The following is a 19321-nucleotide window of genomic DNA, read 5'->3' as shown; positions in this document are numbered from 1 at the left end:
TACACCATTTTTAAATTTTCAGGAGCATTCAGTCTTTTGGTTAAAAAAAATGGTGCAAATGTCATTTCAAATGACATAAAACCAACAAAAATACGAAAAGTACATTTTAACAAACCTTAATTTTATGTTATGTTATCCAAACATAACAAGAGCACCAACCCTAAAAAAAACCCCCAAAGCATTTCCATGCAAACACACACACACACACACACTAAAATTTAAAGTTTTACATCTTCTCATACTTTTATTTTACATTTCAGCTCAACTTTGCAAATATAAAATACAAACATTCATATTTATTTTACCAGAATAAGCACAGCACATGATGAAATAATTGTCCGTATTTTCTACATAATAGTTTTTTCATTGTTTTCATTTCGTACGTTAACATTCTCACAATGCTTCAGTAAAAGCTGGTAACAGACTGGATTTTCTACAAGAAAACTAATAATTTTCAACCCTTTTAAATAAACAGCAGTGAAAGTGTTTTCTACCACAGCAGACGTACAATCAATAGTTCTTTCACCATCATGAAAAAATAGGTTATATGTTCGTTTATGAGCAAAAATAAAACTTTATTAGAGCCCAAACAGGAGTTTCTTGAAATAAAATCCAGTGGTCATTTTAAGGGAGATTTCTTAGCAGCACTCTCTCCATCTATTTTGCATCAGTATCTTTCTTTCTTAAAACATTCCTGAGTGTTTATTTATAAAAATGGAAGAATCAGTTTTTGTTGTTATTTCACCTAAATTTTGACTTGAGTCTCAAATTCAAGTAACTAGTTCAAGTAATTCTTGCTACTATAGATTTAAACTTAATAAAAAGCACAAAGAAATCTACCAAATGTCCTATTTAAAATTTAGAAAGCGGGTTTATGGTTTATTATAGTGAGTATATGGTAAGTTGTAGAGTAGTTTAACAGGCATTTCAGTGAAGAGGAATAGGAGTAAAATTACAAGGAGGAAGAAAACTACTTGAAAACGTTGTTCATGCTGTAATGAGCTATTTTCACCCCTGTGGGTAAAAAACACAGCATTACATCTACATGCCATTTTGTCTTTTTAAAAAAAATGTTTAAATGCACTGCTGCTGAGAGGCAACAAAAGTCTGAAATGATTTAATCCTTTAGAGTGGCTTTGGGTAAACTGTACAGATCTGTCTTAATTAGTCTTGATTTTTAAGTGAGTCGCTTCATTTTAATCCAAATAGCGAATGAAAAAATCAAAGTTTGGGAATTTTTGCATTACAACTTTGACTCAGGCACACAATTTTGAGTATCTAGAAAACTTAAAATATTTTATGAACGAATAAATAATCTGTGAAGTTCATCAAGCGTAATTGGGATGGTTAATATTCAATTACAGTTTGCTACAGTTAAACGTTTAAATTAAATATATTAACTGATAATGTGCAAAAAGCATTGACAATCCTTTTAAAATACCATCTTTCAGTGACACGTACCTTCATTTTGCAGCAGTTTTTTTTAACTGATTCATGAAACATTTTAGATTCTTTAAACTTAAATTCAGTCATAAAAATTTGGTCCTTAGTTTAATAATGTGGAATAAAATGTTTGTTTGTTTTTGTAAATTATTAGCTCTGATATGAAAATATAATTTCTATGACCTGCACATGGTAAACATTTAAGTAACTTTTTTTTAAACAGTATAAACTTTGTAGCTTTACTTCTACCTCGTAAACCAAAATGTAACATTTATATTTGGACAAACATCACATGCATTAATGATTGTGCAAACGACTTTTCATCCCTGTGCTTCTCAAAAGAGAAATTATTAAATATGGTTTAAAAAAAAAAAAAGATATAAAAAAGGGCAAAACAAGCATAATTAAATCCTAATAAAGTAAATGTGACAATAATTATGACAGATTTCTGTTAATCTGCAAAGGATTTGGTCTCATTTATGCCAATATAGTGAAAATATAAGTTTTCCTACATTGTAAATGCTGGTTTTAATTGTAAGTGGTCTAAAGTGAGATTATGTTTTTTACGTTTATAATTAACTTGTAATACTCAGGAAGGAATGAAGGTACATTTCAAGTGAACAGGAAGGAAAGTGTAGATGTATTAGTGGTTCTAGTGCAATGTAGAAATGTGGCGCTAATGACTTTTTAATCACCTTTCATTACTGGAGACAAACATGTCATTTTATACTGTGAAGGACAAAGAAAACAATAATATTCTGTTACTTATTTAGAGCAAAATGGTGAAAACAGTTGAGTGATTCTCATGAAGCCAAACGCAACATATGTCTGAAGATTTTAGGGACATACTCGTACGTAACGTACAAAACGTAAAATGATTCACTTTTATTTGACACTACAACATGTCTATTACATGTTACGGTTTGCTGTTAAGCACCAAAATATAATATATGTAAATAAAAGTATTTTATATGTTTTTTTTAAAGATTTATGAGTCACTAATTCATTACTGTAATTGCGCCTTGGAGAAAAATTAAATGGTTTCCCCTCAATTTAGCATAATAAATATTCAAGCAAGTTTAGGGATTTAAATATAAATTTGTAGAAAATTGTAGAATTTAACAGATTGATCAGATATAATGGTTTCCAGCATTGTATAAATACATATATCAGTGTCCGAACATGCAGCTTTCGTTACCATTGCACCATTCACAGCACCACAAACAAGAGGAGACAATAGATCATAGACGATGCATTGACTGCTGCAGTTTTTCTGGAGAAAAACTATTAAAACGTTTACATTTCTCAACTGATTTCAATAACTTTATATATTATAGTTTAAATATTCAAAGATTTATGACCTACGTGGAGTTGGAGTTGTATCGTGTTCATGAGAATCACTCAGGTGCAAGTTAGATGTCGAAAAAGGCTCCAGTTGTTACAATTATTATCTTAGTTTTGCTTAAGGGTATTTAAATCCACTGTAGTGTTCGATATCAGATTGATTCAGAGCAGCGGACTGTGTGAACATTTGTCTAATTATCCTTTAAGGTGTGTGTGTTATGGTCCCACCGAGTGACCCCCGTCTCGTCAGGTTCTGCGTGCTGCAGCTCAGGGATCGACGATCTGTCAATTGACTCAACTGAGCAACAAAACAAAAAAACACATGATGAGTCAAAAGGATTTTTAATCAGTTAACAAGGACATGCACATGTACATATATTAGTTGTGGAGAGAAGAAACATCACAGAAACGGTCATTTAACACCAAAGGAGTACGTAGATTTATTACTACAAGTACATACATGTCATCGGTTAAATGGGTTAATGAATCACCAACAGTTTGCTCACCTGAGATCCGTCCTGAGATTCTCCAGCTCCGACATTCAACACATTCAGAGAGTTTGCCCTTTTCATCCTGAAAACAGCACACAGTGACATAATGAACTCTTAATACTTACCAAAGGAGCCTAATGTCACTAAACTACTCACTAAAACTTCTGTTATAAACCAAAGTCAAGCTCAGCCTCTCTTTAAACTGTGTTTGAATCTTGTGACATTTCTATTTTTCAGTGCTGAATTTTTAATCTTAATAATTATATATGGGTCAATGACGTGATGCAACCCAGTGTCAGTTGGTGTAACCAGTATTTTTTCATAAAAATCTGACTATATACAGGATATAAATGTGAACTAAAATGTGGAATAAATATAATCACTTTTACAATGCAACACTGTTTTTAACACATTTTACATCATTTGTCAAAACTTGTTTTTAGGATTTTTTTTTTTTTTTTTTAAATGAAGTAATTATAAAACCCAACAGAAATACAAAATGTACATTTCAACAAACCTGATTCTGCTTTTAAAACTATTTTTTAAGATATTTTTGAATTGCTCAACCTGCCAACCCTTATGTCACTGACCCATAAAGGATATGTTTTCAAAAGATGAAATAACCACAATTTGAATAAAAAAAGAGCTCCTCTTTCTTTTCTTATAACTTTTACCAGTAAACTTTGATGACATCAGATTGCATTCATGAGCTAAAAACCTTCCAGTACTGGTTCAGGATCTGGTTTCAGCTACATTGGGGACCTGCATTGGGGGTCTAACCCCTTACCCGGCATTCCTCGGGGTTGTCTCCTCCATGGCTGCGACTTTCAGCTTGCGGATGAGTTTCTCGCTGCTTCGTCGTATCGACTCTCTGAGTTTGGTGAAGGAGCCGCTGCGCTTCAGGTTGCCGAGTCCGTCTGCTCTGGAGCCGCCGTCCTCGCCGCCGGACCAGCTGGGACGACCGTCACCTGGAGAGACGATTGGACGGTCAAAACGACAAACTGATGGAAGAACGTATCCATTACATCAAAGACCTGCTTCTAACAGGAACAACAGAGTATTTACATTTCATTATAGTACGTTTCTGGCTTATTCTCATGCACTTAAACATTATAATTTAATCCATCTGTCACTGATGGAAAATTGGGTGTTCATTTTTGTAGATTTAGCCTTTATTGGAATAAAGGAAACGTTATAAGTAAATATGTCTTTATAATACAAACCTCATTTAATGTGTTAATGCTTTCACTTTTAACATACTGTTCAGGGTCAAATTTAACCAATTTCTTTTTTTTTTTTTTTTTACATTTGAGAGCTGTAAAAACACACTATACACATTTCTTTTCACCATTTTGTACCTTCTACAGATCCAAACTCCTTTTCATGCGCTCTTGTAAGGATCTCTTTGTAAAGGGCTTCGGCTTGTCTGTATTTTCCCTGCTTCAGATAACAGGAAGCCTAAAAAAAGAGAGAGAGAAACAGGAAAGTGAGATGAGTGAGTGTTGAAAGAAGGTTTGAGTGATGGAGACATAAAATGTAAAATTTGCTCCACATGCAGTTGTAAATGCAAGTATTTGGGAGGCATAAAATAAACAATGACTCGACTGTATGAGAAGGTTTCTATTTGTCATATTTTTCTTTTTTGTCTTTATTAAACAATGATTATGCACAAAAAAACATTAATCTCCCAATGAGAAGAGATGATTTATGCCAGATTTAGGTTACAGATGATTAGTTACCCTATTTAAAATGTAATAAGTAATGTAACTATTTCAATTACTTCATCAAAGTAATGTAACTTATTACATTTGATTACCTTTACATTACTTTTATAATTTTTTAACAAATATTTTCAGCTGTTAGGGTAAGTGTACCCATTAAGCACCAAAATCTAAGTTCAGGTGTTTTTCATGGATACTGACATGATTAATAAGGGAGATCATTTCTTATGAAGCAAGATTTATCTCTCATTTGAAAATGTATTCATTAGTTCATGTAGAGTTTGGAATATAAAATAAAGATATTTGATGAAAAAAGTCAAAACTCGGGCATGGGCTTAATTGGTACTGTGACACCATTTAAGATCATGTGTGCTCCAATTAAGCCCATGTCATGATTTATTTACTAAATATTTAAAAAATATTGATTTCAAAGAATTAAAAACAGCAATATATTTATTCAGTAACATGTTAAATATTAAAAATTGAGGAAAAAACCCTCCTGAGCAAAATCTTAAAGGTGTGACTTCAGATGTAACCTCCTTTGTAATCATCAACATTTTCATAACTGTAATTTAATCATACATTTTTTCTTAGTAACTGTAACAGAGTACAGTTACAATTATTTTATAATTAAATTATGTAACGCTGCTACATGTGACTAGACACTCCCCAACACAGCTGGGCAGGTACACAGCAATGTTGTGGATTAATGATGTGTGATTTTACAAACTCTTACATGTGAAAGGACAAACTCATTGAGGAAACATGTAAAGAGAGAATAGTCACAGCACAATGTTAAAAAAAAAAAAAGCAGAATAACAGACACCTCTCACCAGGTTATTCTTGGTCTTGGCCACGTTGGCGTCATCTGGTCCCAGTTTGCTCTGGTAGATGTGCAGAGCGCGTTCGTAGTACTGCTCCACCTCCTGGTATTTCCCCTGATTCTGACACAGCAGAGCCAGGTTGTTCAGCTGCTTGGCCACATCTGGATGGTCTGTACCCAAAACCTGAACCCCAAGAAAGAGAAAACACACCCTGAGGACAAACAACAGGATCTGATCCACACGCAAAATCCTGATGTTCAGAGATCACTTGGGGTGGTGTTTGGTTCAGTGATGGAAGATATATTCAGATTCTTACCTAAAAAAATATAACTATACAACGGTGTAAAATACTCCATTAAAGTAAAAGTCCTGCATTAAAAATCTCACTTAAAAGTACGTTATGCAGAAAAATGTATGTTCTATTGTTACAATTATATTATTATTACAGATGTTTTGTGTTTTATTAGAATGTGACAAATAACCAACAGAACTGAAATCAGCCCCCAAATGTGAATATGTTTAAATCCAGGTTAAAACTTTTCTTTTTTCATGTGCTTATGATTTTGCTATTTTAAAGCACTTTAAGTGTTAGTCTTTCATTTGCACTGTATGTTATTTTAATAATTTTAATGCAAATAATTATTTTATGCTGCACTCTCATATTTTATGCTCTATTTTAGTCTAGCTTTTTATTGTCTTTCTCTGTATTTTTCTGAACTTTGTTGTCTTTCTTATTATAATTGGGTTTTCTTTTCTTTTTTTTAATTGTATGTTTTAATGTGTCCTATTTTTACTGTTTATTCATCCGGATGTTTTGTATTTATGTAAAGCATATTGAGTTACTCCTGTGTATGAAATGCGCTATATAAATAAAGCTGCCTTGCCTTAAAGTAACTTGTAACTATGGCTGTTTGCTGTATGAAGGAGATAATTTAGTTATATTTGACCACTGCTGCAGCTGAGGGTTGAGAGCGAAGCTGGCTGCATATTTAGACATATTTTGGGAAGATATCTTTGAACTTTTGATCCTTTTTATCTGCCGTAGACTCACAGGTCTACACTTTGCTCATAGAGACTGAGGACAACGACCGAGGTGTTGTTGTTAAAAGTGGGTGGAAACAATCCAAAGTCTTCATACTGACGTGGTGGCATGCAGTTCACTATGTAGGATAATTGTGTTGAGTGCCATGATGGGGGCATTATTCCCAATAAGGTGTGCCCTCAACAAAATATAAGGGTGTAGGTTTGTTAGCGGTTGTTGTTGTCACTGTTCAAACAACTGCCCCTTGTATTAAGAAATCCTCAGACTTCAGTAGGCGGAGATGTATGATTGTCTGGTATCACCACTGGGATCCACTGTAAACTGGGAATCCAAACTGGTTTTTACAGTGACAAAGCAAACAATAAACATTTCACAGCCACCTCTTAAGCCTACAGGACAGGAGTGACCTCACACACACAGGTAGCGTTGGGAAGGTTACTTTGGAATTATTTTCACAATTGGATTTATTCACAAATAGACATTACAATACTGCGAAAAACTCAGGCACTAACATAGAAATGGAGTTTTATGGAGACATAATGGTTTAACACCGTTAAAACTTTGAGGAGATTTTAGTGTCTCTCACTTCTTCAAAAAGGGTCATTTAAGGTTAGGAAGATGTTTTGAAATTAAAGATACAGTTGCAGTTAAATTAAGACTTGGGTTTGATGTTGAAGTTAGAGTTAGTATTAAATTAGCGTTAAGGTTTGTTGTGTAGCAGTGAATAATAGGGAAGTATTAAAGTCATAAAAATGTGTGTTTGTGTGTGTGTGTGTGTGTGTGTGTGTGTGTGTTTTCTCACCTTCTCTCTGATCTCCAGAGCTCTTTTACACAGCGGCTCTGCTTCCTTGTATTTTCCCCTTTTCCCATAAAGCACTGCCAGGTTATTGAGTGTTGCTGCCACCTGCGCGCACACACACACACACACACACACACACACACACACACACACACACACACACACACACACACACACACACACACACACACACACACACACACACACACACACACACACACACACACACACACACACACACACAGTACATTACATATCAACTCTGTGTGTCTGACCTTAACTATAAACAACTATATACAATTTTAGGTAATGAACTACAAAAATGAAACACTCAGTGATAAAAACTGAGTAAAATCAAGTGATATAAATACTAAAAAAGAAGAAAGTGATTAAGATTAAATTTGTCCTGGTTAGATTCATTGCGTTTTAGGGGTTAATAAAGACTGACACTGGTTTATTAAAGCAGGGAGACTTACAGCTGGATGGTCCATGCCCAGAGTTTTCTCCCTGATGGCCAGCGCGTCGTTCAGCAGGTTGGCCGCTTCTTTATATTTATTCTGGTCTCTGTGGAGAAGAAAACAAAACAGTCCCCACTGTTAATCACTTTACACCTGAATCCTTCCAGAAATCATTTGGTTATAGTAAATGGAGTTTCATCATCTAAATACAGAGATAATTGTAGCTTTTATAATTTCATTATTAGTATTTTCATGATTTTTCAAGATGTATCACTTTTAGTCTGTAAAGAGCTTAAATTATGTTAAATTCAGCTTATTGTTGCACTATTGATGCATTAACAGCCTTGTCACAGTTAGCCAAGTTATACAAAGTAACTGTAACAGAGTAAATTAAATTATTTTCAATCAATCAGTCAATCAAACTTAATTTATATAGCACCTTTCATATAGGCTGGTGTAGTTCAAAGTGAAATGCAAAATCAGAAAATAAAAATGATATAAATGTTTAGAAATTTTAAATAAAATAAAGTTTAAAAAAATAGATTAAATAGATAAAATAATTTAATAAATAAGTAAAATAAGAGAAAACTAGGTTAAAATAGATTAAAAGGAGAATAAAATAAAAGATGAAGTTTAATTATAAAAACTGGACTAAAACTAGATTAAAAAGAAATTAAAAGACAAAAGAAACAGACAAAAAATGTATAACAAAATAAAACTTATAGAATGATAATAATAATTGCTGTATTATGTCATCACAACACTAGATACTGTAAATATTCTTCCTGTTAACTCTAACTCTCAAACATGGAAAATAATCTTCCACTTGGCCTCACCTGTACACCAGCGCCAGTATATTCAACATGGTGGCTACATCTGGGTGGGTGTGACCTGAGGACTTCTCCAGGTCTTCCAAGGCCTGTTGAGACATGATGAAAGTAAATCAGAAGTAGGTATAAAAGGTCAAATTTGTTCCCAGGCTGGATGTGAAGGAGCCAGATCCTCAGAAATCTGTTGTGGGACTAAAACAGAGACAGTTACGCGCCCCTCTCACCTGTTTGCAGAGCGGTACGGCGACCTCGTATCGGCCCTGGGATGCGTACTGGATGACCAGGTTGTGGAGCGTTCGAAGGCGGGCGGGGATCTCGTAGCCTCCCTGCTGGGCTGCGGCTGCTGCGCTGCTGTGATGAGGCTGCGACACTGAACAGCAATTAAAAAAAACAACACACACACATACACACACACAAAGGAGAATTTAATACAAATTGAGAGCTGGACTTTTCACTTCTTCAAAGATTGAGAGGTTGAAATATGATAAGACATAAGTATATGATATAAGTAAATTAATTAAAGGAAGTGACAAGAAATATATAAATGGTGCAACCATCACTCTACATCAGCGGCGAGGAGGTTCTTTAAGTTCTGCGGCCTAATAGTGACAGAGGAGCTGTCCTGGGACACCAACACAGCTTCAAGTCATTGGGAAAGCCCAGCAATGCCTCTTCTATATCAGGAAACTGAGAAGAGAAAATCTACCGCAGAGGCTGCTGATCAACTTTTATCGCAGAGCTATCGAGAGTGTGACAGTTGACAGTTTTTCAGCTGTATGAAGGAGGAACAGGCGGGCATACAGAGAGTCATTAAAACAGCTGGAAAGATCATTGGGGCTGAATTGCCAGACATAACAACCATCTCCACCTCCCGAGACTATAATGATTTCAGTATTTCCACTACTAATGGACTGATGATCGAGGGAGTCACACAATATAAATATAAAGATGGTATCTGGATAGATTTCAAACTTTAAACATTAAAATTCCACATAGATAATCTTGTGTCGTGACTCATAGAAAAAGTAGGTTATTTCTACAGAAACAAAATCATGTCTTAGGAAAATGGTTGTTGTCATTGCAGCTTTAAAATGTTTTCATGCTGTGTAGCTGCAGTAAAACAGAGCCGTCTCTGTAGCCGTGCTGTGACTCTACTCGAGTTAAACAAGATTAACGAATCAATCCTCAGCCTGCTTCTGTAGCACAGAACAGAAAGTGAGCTAGAAGTGAAAATCCTTTTAATGTGTTTTTTTTTTACTGTGGAGAGATTCCCGGTGTGCTCGGGTTGAAACTGATTATCCATCACATGCTATGAAAACTCATTATCGCTGCCTGTAAATGTAGATGCTCGAATGTGACATTAGAGCTTGAAATGTGTTTGCTGTGTGTGAAGAGTCAAAATATAAAACTGCAGTCACACAGTTCAGACGTGTTCAACAAAGTGGAAACAGAAAGTCTTCCTGGTTATCAGCTGCACCTTTGATTAAAGAAACCATTTTTTAAATAAATGTATTTTCACATAAGCGACATGTTTAATATGAAGCTCATCATGACGTAACATTAAATATTAAAGGGTCAGTTCACCCATATTACAGAAACATTTTCCCACCAGCAGTATTTAATCACTTTTTCTTTGTTAACAACTTTAACAAGATCAATGAGTGACTCTAACAGCGACATCTCCTTCCAGAAACACTGTCTTAATTATTTGAGACACTGATTGATTGATTGATTTTAACACTCCCATTATATTAGTACAGTAAGAGCATCTAAAAATTTCAGCAGATAATATGTTTTTTTAAATTTTGGTGAACTAAATTCTTTAATATTTGACCTTGTCAGTGTTTATATGTCTCTTTGTAATCTGATGTGTTTAATGCCTCCTGTAGAGCAAATTTCCATCAGCATAATAATAAAGCTGAAGTTGAAAATAGGTACTGTGTAGAGGACTGGCTGATAATTAAGTCATTATCAAGCAGCTAAAGCTTGTTAAAAGGCTTGATAAGGAATTAATTATTAGACTCAGGTGTGTTAGAGTGGAGAGATACCTAAAACATGCAGGGCAGTAGCTCACCAGGAGCAGGGTTGGAGACTACTGCTTTAAGGTATTGACCGAATTAAATCGATACCAATTAGTATCAAAACATCTCTGGCAAATGATACCTGCAATCGATCCTTTTTGCACCCATGCAACATGTGTTTGGCCCACTGCCACAGCAGCTACACCCCGTCTGTGATGGCATTTTATGCAATTTAATGCTTCCATTCACATGATGGGTATCGAATGAAGTACTCAACTGGTATCAGCATCACTTTAAGGGTACTTGGATTGTTGCTGGTATCATCATTTTTTAAACGTTACCCAGACCTAATTGAAAAGCACGATAAATACACATAAGCAGAGCCTTACTCTGTGACTGCTCCTCGTCCTCGGCAGGAAAGAGGTCGTCCAGAGACTCCTTGGTGGAAGACGTCTCTTTGTCTTCCTAAAGGGGGAAACAAACACACCCGCAGGATTCAGAGGATGATACTATGAGCAAAGATGAAGCTGCGTCATGTTCTCAACATTTACCCATGTGTATGATATGCAGTAGATGTGAATAAAAAGGTTCACATTTTTAAGCCTTTGAAGCTCACAGTTTTGGTTTTACAGCACATTTACAGTACAGTTCAGTCTGAGTGTCTCATTGAGAGCTAGTAGCTGCTGAAGAAAGTGCATGAACATTTAGCAGCTTAAGAGCCAGATATTTATCTCAGGAGTTGGTGAAGAGAAAACCAGAGCTAAAAGGGAGAGTGAATATCTGACTTCAGTTTATCAGCTGGACACAAATACAACTGCAAATGAATGATAATGGTTCTAGTAGGTCAGCCATAACTACTTTCAAAAGGTGATAATGTGTCAGGACTGTGTGTCTGTCAGCTTTCTGTGGAAATCTTTTAACCGACAGACATCAGATACAATTACAGCAACTTTAAGATAACTGCCAATGGGTGCAATGCAAGAAAATGTGACTTTTTCTGTGATGTTTGTTCTTTCCTATGAGATTTTTAAGTTAGATTCAACACACTTTTAACAACCCAAACATCTTGTAAATCACTTCCTTTAGGCTGATGAATGTCATCTGTTCATATGATAGTGAGATCTGATCATTAACATAAATAAAAGCCTCTAAAACATCCATATGGGGCGACCTGTTTCACTTCATTTGTGGACAGGTTTCACTCATAAAAATGCTCCCAAAGAGTAAAAACAACAATTTTAGAAATCAGCAGACCAAAATATAACAAGTTTGGTAGTGTCAGTAGCATGGCAGTAGGTATGAATTTCATTTGTAAATAAGGTATAGTTGTGTGAAAATTACAGCTTGTACGAGCCTTTTAAGAATGAATCTGTTTCATATGCTTTTGCAGGTTCAGAACTTTGTCAGATTTTAGTCAAAGATTCATAATTCAGTTTTAAGGAGGAGCATTGCAGCTCTGGGAAAAACAAGACAAATGTTGCATCATAAAATTACTGTACACTCTGTATTGTTCACTTATATTAACAATATCAGAATTACTGTGTGGAAGCATGCAGGTAACACCCATAAAAGCAATTTACAACCATTATGCATACTATAAAAAAGAGCAGGATTAGGATAGTGAACAATGCAGGATACTGTGAACACACAGACAAGTGCTTTAAAATTCATGATCCAGTCAAATTTAAGACTGCACACATCAGGTTTGAAGCAAGAAATACTTCACTTCTGGTGAATATACAAAAGAAATTGTTCCGTGGCAGAGAGGAGGGCTGTAATTTAAGAGTTTAATCCAAAAATACAGTGAAGAGTTTGTGTATCTCAATCTGTGAGGTGAACTTGAGGAGTGGTTTGGATATTTAGTCAAAACAAAGAACAAATATAAATCAGTTCAAAAAGATAGTTATACAAACAAAAGAACAAATATATAGATGAGAAAGCTTTGTGTTGGTTGGTTTTATTTGTGACACTGTGTGAATATTTGGGTTGTAAATAAATGTGGGATAGTTCTTCATAAATCATACATGAGTTAATGGAGGAGTAGTGAGTACTTACTCCTACTTCTTTTTGAACAGTGTAATTCTTGTTTTGTTTGTTCTCTTTATCTGTTTTTATTCTCATGTATGAAATAAACATATACATTTAAATTTAAAAACACCCTGAAGTCTGTTTTATTCTGAAACACAGAGATTGATTAAAGAGCAGACTCTTCCAGTAGGTTTTGCTAAAGGTAAGTGTGCTGTTTGTCGTTCTCACCAGCAGCGGCTCCTCCTGGTCGTATTTGCGTATGGAGGACATGAACTGCAGGTGTCTGTTCTGCTCCTCCAGGGTGACCACCTCCTGCTCCCTGTCCTGCAGCTGCTGCTGAGCCCGGGCAAGCTCGTCCCTCAACCACTGGTTCTCCTGACAGAGACGACGCACCTGAGGAGGAGGAGTAGGAAGAAAGAGAGTGATAAGGTGAGGGGAAAGGATGAAGAGAACAGGAGATGAGACAGAGGAGAGAAGGAAAGCAGATGAAGCAATAGAGAGTAAAGGGAAAGAGGAATGAGAGGATGGATGTTGAAGGAATTTTTTTTTTTTTTTTTTAAGTAGGAGAAAAAGGAGCAAAGGGGTAAAATGACATAAAAGAGGAGGACAGGGAAGATGAACAGACAGGGAGGATGAACGAGGAGAAGGAGATGAAGGAAGAGGCAAGAGTAAAAAAGGAAGTAGGAGCAAAAGGACAATGAAGGAGGGAGATTTACATTTACTATAGTATCAGAAAACTTTAACCAACAGAGAAACAAACTTTTAGGGTGTAAAATCTACTTTTTTGTTTAATGTTCACATTTAACCAGCCGACAAGCTCACTAGATTAATATTGTTTTCTTTAGCTCCTAAGTGAAGCAAATCTATCAGCCACTTGCATATTTTACAAGCATGTGGCTGGTGCTAATTTTGTGCCCTGATTTTAAGTGAAATAAAGTTCTTAATTCTCTCCACACAGGAAAAAATAATGAAGGATTTAACTGTTGGATTGTGGGGTCGATTATCAGGCTGTATGTCAGAATCTCACCTGAGCTCGCAGCTTCTGTTTCTCTGCCTCCAGTGAACCCAGGTGAGCCGACAACGCCATCATCACCTGAAGAGACGAGAGACATAAAACATAAAAATGATTACTTTAATTGATTATCATTTAAAACCTATAAACCAAAAGTCAAACATTGGACATGCATCACACTTTACTACACTACACTAGGCTCAGACCATATTGTATCAACCCTTACATACTGCTCATATTCAGGTATTTCACATTATCCCCTCAAAATTAGTCTCGATACATAATTTCACAACCACAAATCATTCATGAATAATCTCATCAGTCATTAATAAATTGGTGATTAATCCTTGATTAAGCTTTCAGAGAGCAGAGAGAGTGCACTCTTTGGTTTTTTTAATAAATATGAGTCAAACAAAAATGTGTATCCTCTGCGCAAAAACATTTTTAGAAAGGTGAAATATTTCCATTTTAGTATATTCTGGGTCACATGAAGATAAGTCATCAAATTTCTGGTAAGAAAAGTTTTTAAGGTGTTGATTTTGTTCTCTAAAATGTAAACATGGGTCAAATTAGACATTCATTTTTAAATTAGAGTTAAATTATTTTAAAAATACTTAATATTTAACAATATTGTGTCTTGTGTATACAGTCTATACAGATATCTTGCATTGTATGTATTGAGTGTTGTCAATGAACCTAAACTTAAATAACATTTTGAAAATACACAATAGATTTAATAAAACAAGTTAAACCTGCAATAAAAGCTGATTTATTGGATGCTTGGTCAACGGAGACAAGTTGGAAACAACACTGATGTATTATTGGCCTTTAAGTAAATAGAACAATTATTTACACCACAAAAAGACTCAAAGCAAAATTATCATTCATTTGGAGTCATGTTTCTGTGCACTTCTAACTCTCTTTTAGCTCCGTTTTAATAAGGTAAGGTGAGGTACACTTCCAAAATACTGATTGCGGCTGCTAGATCCCACAAAAAAGTAGAGGCAGTACATGAGGAGACATACATCATTATAGCTTTGCCTCTGCTCTGTTCTTCTGTTGCCTACCTGTGCCTCACTCAGCCCCAGCTCTATCCTCTCCAGTGATTGGCGGATGATGCCGCTCTTCTCCTGCTCCACGCTGACACTCTCCGACGCCGGCTGGCTCTCCGTGGCTTCCTGCAGCGTCTCCAGCAGACTGCGGTTCTCTCCTTTCAAAGCCTCCAGCCCCGCGATTACCTGCTGCGTGCTGCATAGAATCTCCTCTGCCGACAACATGGCTCCAACTCCGAGGTTCCTCCTCTCACAACAGCTGACCTGAGAACAGCACAGAGGGGTACGAGTGAAGTCGAATCAGTCGGCCGATACCAAGTACCAATCTAATCCCATTACATTTATAAAGAAATGAACACCTGTATACTACTAACCCTGTATGGATGTGATATGATTCACATCTTTCATGTCATGTGTCTTCCAAAACTTTATACGGTTGCTGTTGTTGAAACTGGCAACACTAGTGTCACCCCTTAAAACTAAAGCCTTGTATATTAGCTTTTTACTAAAATATTGCTGACATTTAACACTGCTAATGGATATACATTTATTTATTCCATTATATGTTCTGCATTTTATTCTTATTTAATGTCATATGTTTTATTCAATGTCCTGTGTTTTTATGCTTGCACCACAGAGTAGCTATTTTAATTTATTTGTATACATATACAATGACAATAAAGGCAATCTATTCTAATCTGATATTCACCAGAGATCAATTTTTCTTCACTGCTCTGAAACTGTAGTTGCACAGCACAGTTTGTTGTGTAAGCTACTGTTTTGGAGCTGTGAAGAAGAATTTTTTTCCAGAAAAAACTGTCATTTTCTCCAGAAAAAACTTTCATTTTCTCCAGGTGTGAAACTACTTTAAAGTTTATTGATATATTATGAATGGTATCGGATCGGTGTGTAGATTGTTTCTCACTAAAAAGTCGACAACTAATTCAGAGTCCTCACTAAGACCAAGAAAGTGGGTCATATCACTCCTGTTCTCAGATCTGGCTTCCTGTCTGTCAAAGAATAGACTTTAAAATACTTCTGTTGGTTTTATAAAGCACTGACTGGTTTAGGGCCAAAATACGTTTCAGATAGGTCTGCTTTCTGTCCCCCAGAGTCAAAACTAAACCTGGAGAAGCAGCGTTAATTTTTTATGCTCTACATATCTGAAACAAACTCCCAGAAAGCTGCAGGTCTGCTGCAACTCTCAGTTCTTTAAATCACGGCTAAAGACTTTTCGGCTCTTTATTAAATCATAATGTTAGAGTTAATATCTTTTACACTGCACTGTAACTTTGTATTCTCCTGTTTTTAATCGCCCTTATTCTATTCTAGCTTCATTTTATTTCCAATTTAACACTTTTAATGATATTTAAATGTATTTTCATGTTTGCCACATGTTGCATGTTGACACCTGTCTTGATGAATTTTATGTTTTATGTGAAGCACTTTGAATTTCCCTGTTGTTTAAATCTGTGCTATACAAATAAATGTGCCTCGCCTCACCACTGAAACTAACTGAAAGTGTTTATGAGGTCGATAAATCAAAGCTCAGTGTACTGGAGAAGAGTTATGTGTTCGATAATGTGAAGATGTTTTAAATATTCAGCACTGTAGACGACAACGAGAAAGTGTGTTCACAGCTGTCGGCAGCTTCACTACAAACTGAAACATTTGATGGCTTTCAGTTTCCTCTTTTCTAGTCTTATTTGAGCAGAGAGTGAGAGGAGAAGTGAGCACATGGAGCTAAAAACAAAACAAATTCACTTCAGTGAATCAACGTGCACAAGATTCAACTTGCACAAGATTTGTCTTGTGCACGTGCACAATATCAATCTTGTGCATGTTGATTCACGTCAGCACATCCTGTTAGTTAAAGTTTTGAGTTTGAAGAGTTTTGAGTTTAAGAAGAGAACTTGATATGAGAAACGAGCATTATATTGACATGCTGTAACTTTTTTAATGTCACTAAGTGTAATCCGCAAATTGTTATCTAAAGTAAAAAATCATTTTTGCTTCAAGACTGGCTGAAAATGACAGTTTCAAATTGTCTTTTCATTATCTGCAGTTCAATTCAAGCATTTATTCACTGTATCTAAACATCTGCTGTATCTTTGGTTGGACTCATAATTCATTTATAGTCATAATCAACCTGAACATTACACACATGTCCAAACATTCACACTCAATCCAACATGTAACACAGACAGATAACACCTAAGCAGATTCACTTAAATGTATTATGTAAGAACTTTATGGAACTGTGGGGTTTATTGTATAACCATTAGAGCCATCAGTCTTCACTGCTACATCATAAAAAGAAATCCTCATAACTACTATCTTATTAAAACTATTAACTATTCATTTAACTAAAAGTCATGTCAATAGATACTGATTAAAATTTGACCGAGAACCGCCTCAACGGAGTAAAATGTGTAGCACCTATACAAAAGTATAACATTTTAAAATATTTTCATTTTTTGCATTTTGGACTACTTTAGGAAGGGTCATCAAATTTCAGAGTAAAAGACATTTGGGGTGTTTTGTGTGAAAATGGGTCAAATTTGACACGAACAGTTAAACAGTTAATTAAAACAAATTAACATCCTCACAACACACACACACACACACACACACACACACACACACACACACACACACACACACACACACACACACACACACACACACTATGACTGTGCGCTTTGTTTACTGTGGGCGGCGCAACAGGCCTCAGCGTCAGTTTTCCAACATTTTTAGAAATAAAGTATTTTTACTGCTGATTTTAACGCAACACAAACCTCTCAGCTGATATAAAGACGACTGCGTCATACGGTTGACGTTTCTCTTCATTTTGAATCCAAATTTAAATAAATAAATAAATAAACTGAGTGCGCACAGACCCGGCTGCGGTGCAACATATGTGCGTTTCTCTTGCTGGTTTTGACATCACGTTGCGGTAACAGCATGTACACACACACACATACAGACTTCTTCACATCCACAACAACTAAAGTTATTTATAGCCTACCTGCTAAGTCCTGGTTCCGGCGTGGTTTGGTCTCTTTGTGCACTCTTGAGTTAAAAGTGTAACGCTATTATTATTATTAGAATGATTACGGTAGTTGATCTGAGCGGAGGATTCAGTCACACACACACCGGGACATTTCCGCTGTCACGTTGCCTCCGTTTGTTTTGAGTTGAACAGGTGAGACAATAAAAGGCTGTAAATTATTCACCTGCTGCCTCCTCCACTCTGCTGCTGTCATCACACTCAATGCTGCGGCAAGATGACGGCAGCGACACTACTGCTTCCGGCTCACACCTTCAACATAAAATGAGGGACTGGCTGAATGAATGAATAAAACAAATGACTTAGTTAACAAAGAAATGAACAAATTAATGAATGAGAGAATTCATAAATAGATTAATAAATCAACAAATAATTGAAAGCATGAATCAACTAAATGAATGATTAATGAACGATTAACTGGACGAATTAACAAATGAACAAACAAATGAAAAAACATTTGAATGAATGAATGAATGAATGAATGCATAAATGAAGAAATTAACAAGCAAATTAATTAATGAACCAACACGTGAACAAATGAAAAAAAGAATCAACAAATGAATGAACAAAAGAAGGAACGAATGAACAAATGAATGAATGAAGAATTGAATGAATAAACAAATTAATTAATGCAACAGCATACCATTATATGTTTGTTTGTATTTTAGTAAAAACACAATTATTACACAGTATATACTCAACTCATACTAAACTATGATAAGAGCAGATTTCTGCAGAGTTTAATGTTCCTGTGTGCAAACATACAGGTGAGATTCTCCAAAAAAAGAAACTTTATTCACCTTGAGAAGGGCTGAATGAGACTTTGTGACTTTTATTTAGACACAGAGGAATATTTATACTGTTTACACATGAAAACATAAAGCAGCCTCTGTCCCATTAAATCATTGCACCAAAGAAGAAGCAAAGTGCAGTATTTTATCCAGTGGACCCTCTACAGTCACTTTAATGCATGGCATCAATCATGGTGGCAACTCATAAAAGCAACAGTGTGTAATATGACTCTGAGTCTGAGAGGGTGGGTATAATCTAAACTCAGATCCAGTTTACTGGATATATTAATTTATTTATTTTATCCTATTTTGTCTTATCTATTGTTGATTATATTTTTAGTACACTTTCACCGTTATGCTGCTACTTTTTCCCACTGTACTGCTGTGTCAATTTT

At 35.5% G+C, this 19321-nt stretch overlaps 1 protein-coding gene across 1 annotated transcript; it reads right to left on the bottom strand.

Moving 5' to 3' along the window:
* Window positions 1-59: 59 nt before the first annotated feature.
* Window positions 60-18262, bottom strand: klc3 (kinesin light chain 3). Its single transcript, XM_062419053.1, has 14 exons — window positions 18094-18262; window positions 15081-15329; window positions 14029-14094; window positions 13230-13394; window positions 11363-11438; window positions 9177-9322; window positions 8959-9041; window positions 8141-8228; window positions 7668-7769; window positions 5833-6006; window positions 4637-4736; window positions 4066-4246; window positions 3294-3360; window positions 60-3085 (listed from the first exon to the last, which is right to left on the bottom strand). Exons 2-14 carry the CDS (start codon window positions 15288-15290, stop codon window positions 2990-2992), a joined length of 1554 nt encoding a protein of 517 aa, XP_062275037.1. The 5' UTR covers window positions 15291-15329; window positions 18094-18262; the 3' UTR covers window positions 60-2989.
* Window positions 18263-19321: the final 1059 nt, after the last annotated feature.

The sequence above is a fragment of the Scomber scombrus genome, chromosome 5 (genome assembly GCF_963691925.1).
Source record: "Scomber scombrus chromosome 5, fScoSco1.1, whole genome shotgun sequence".
Taxonomy (NCBI): domain Eukaryota; kingdom Metazoa; phylum Chordata; class Actinopteri; order Scombriformes; family Scombridae; genus Scomber; species Scomber scombrus.
This window is presented reverse-complemented; position numbering and strand designations above follow the sequence as displayed.

Excerpts from the sequence above, each read along its gene's own strand:
- klc3 (XM_062419053.1), bottom strand. The coding sequence starts at position 15,290 with ATGTTGTCGGCAGAGGAGATTCTATGCAGCACGCAGCAGGTAATCGCG. Across the intron at positions 9,323-11,362 it reads GGACGAGGAGCAGTCACAGA|TGTCGCAGCCTCATCACAGC; the intron begins GTAAGGCTCTGC and ends ATTGCTGTTCAG. Across the intron at positions 8,229-8,958 it reads ATACTGGCGCTGGTGTACAG|AGACCAGAATAAATATAAAG; the intron begins GTGAGGCCAAGT and ends TCTTCTCCACAG.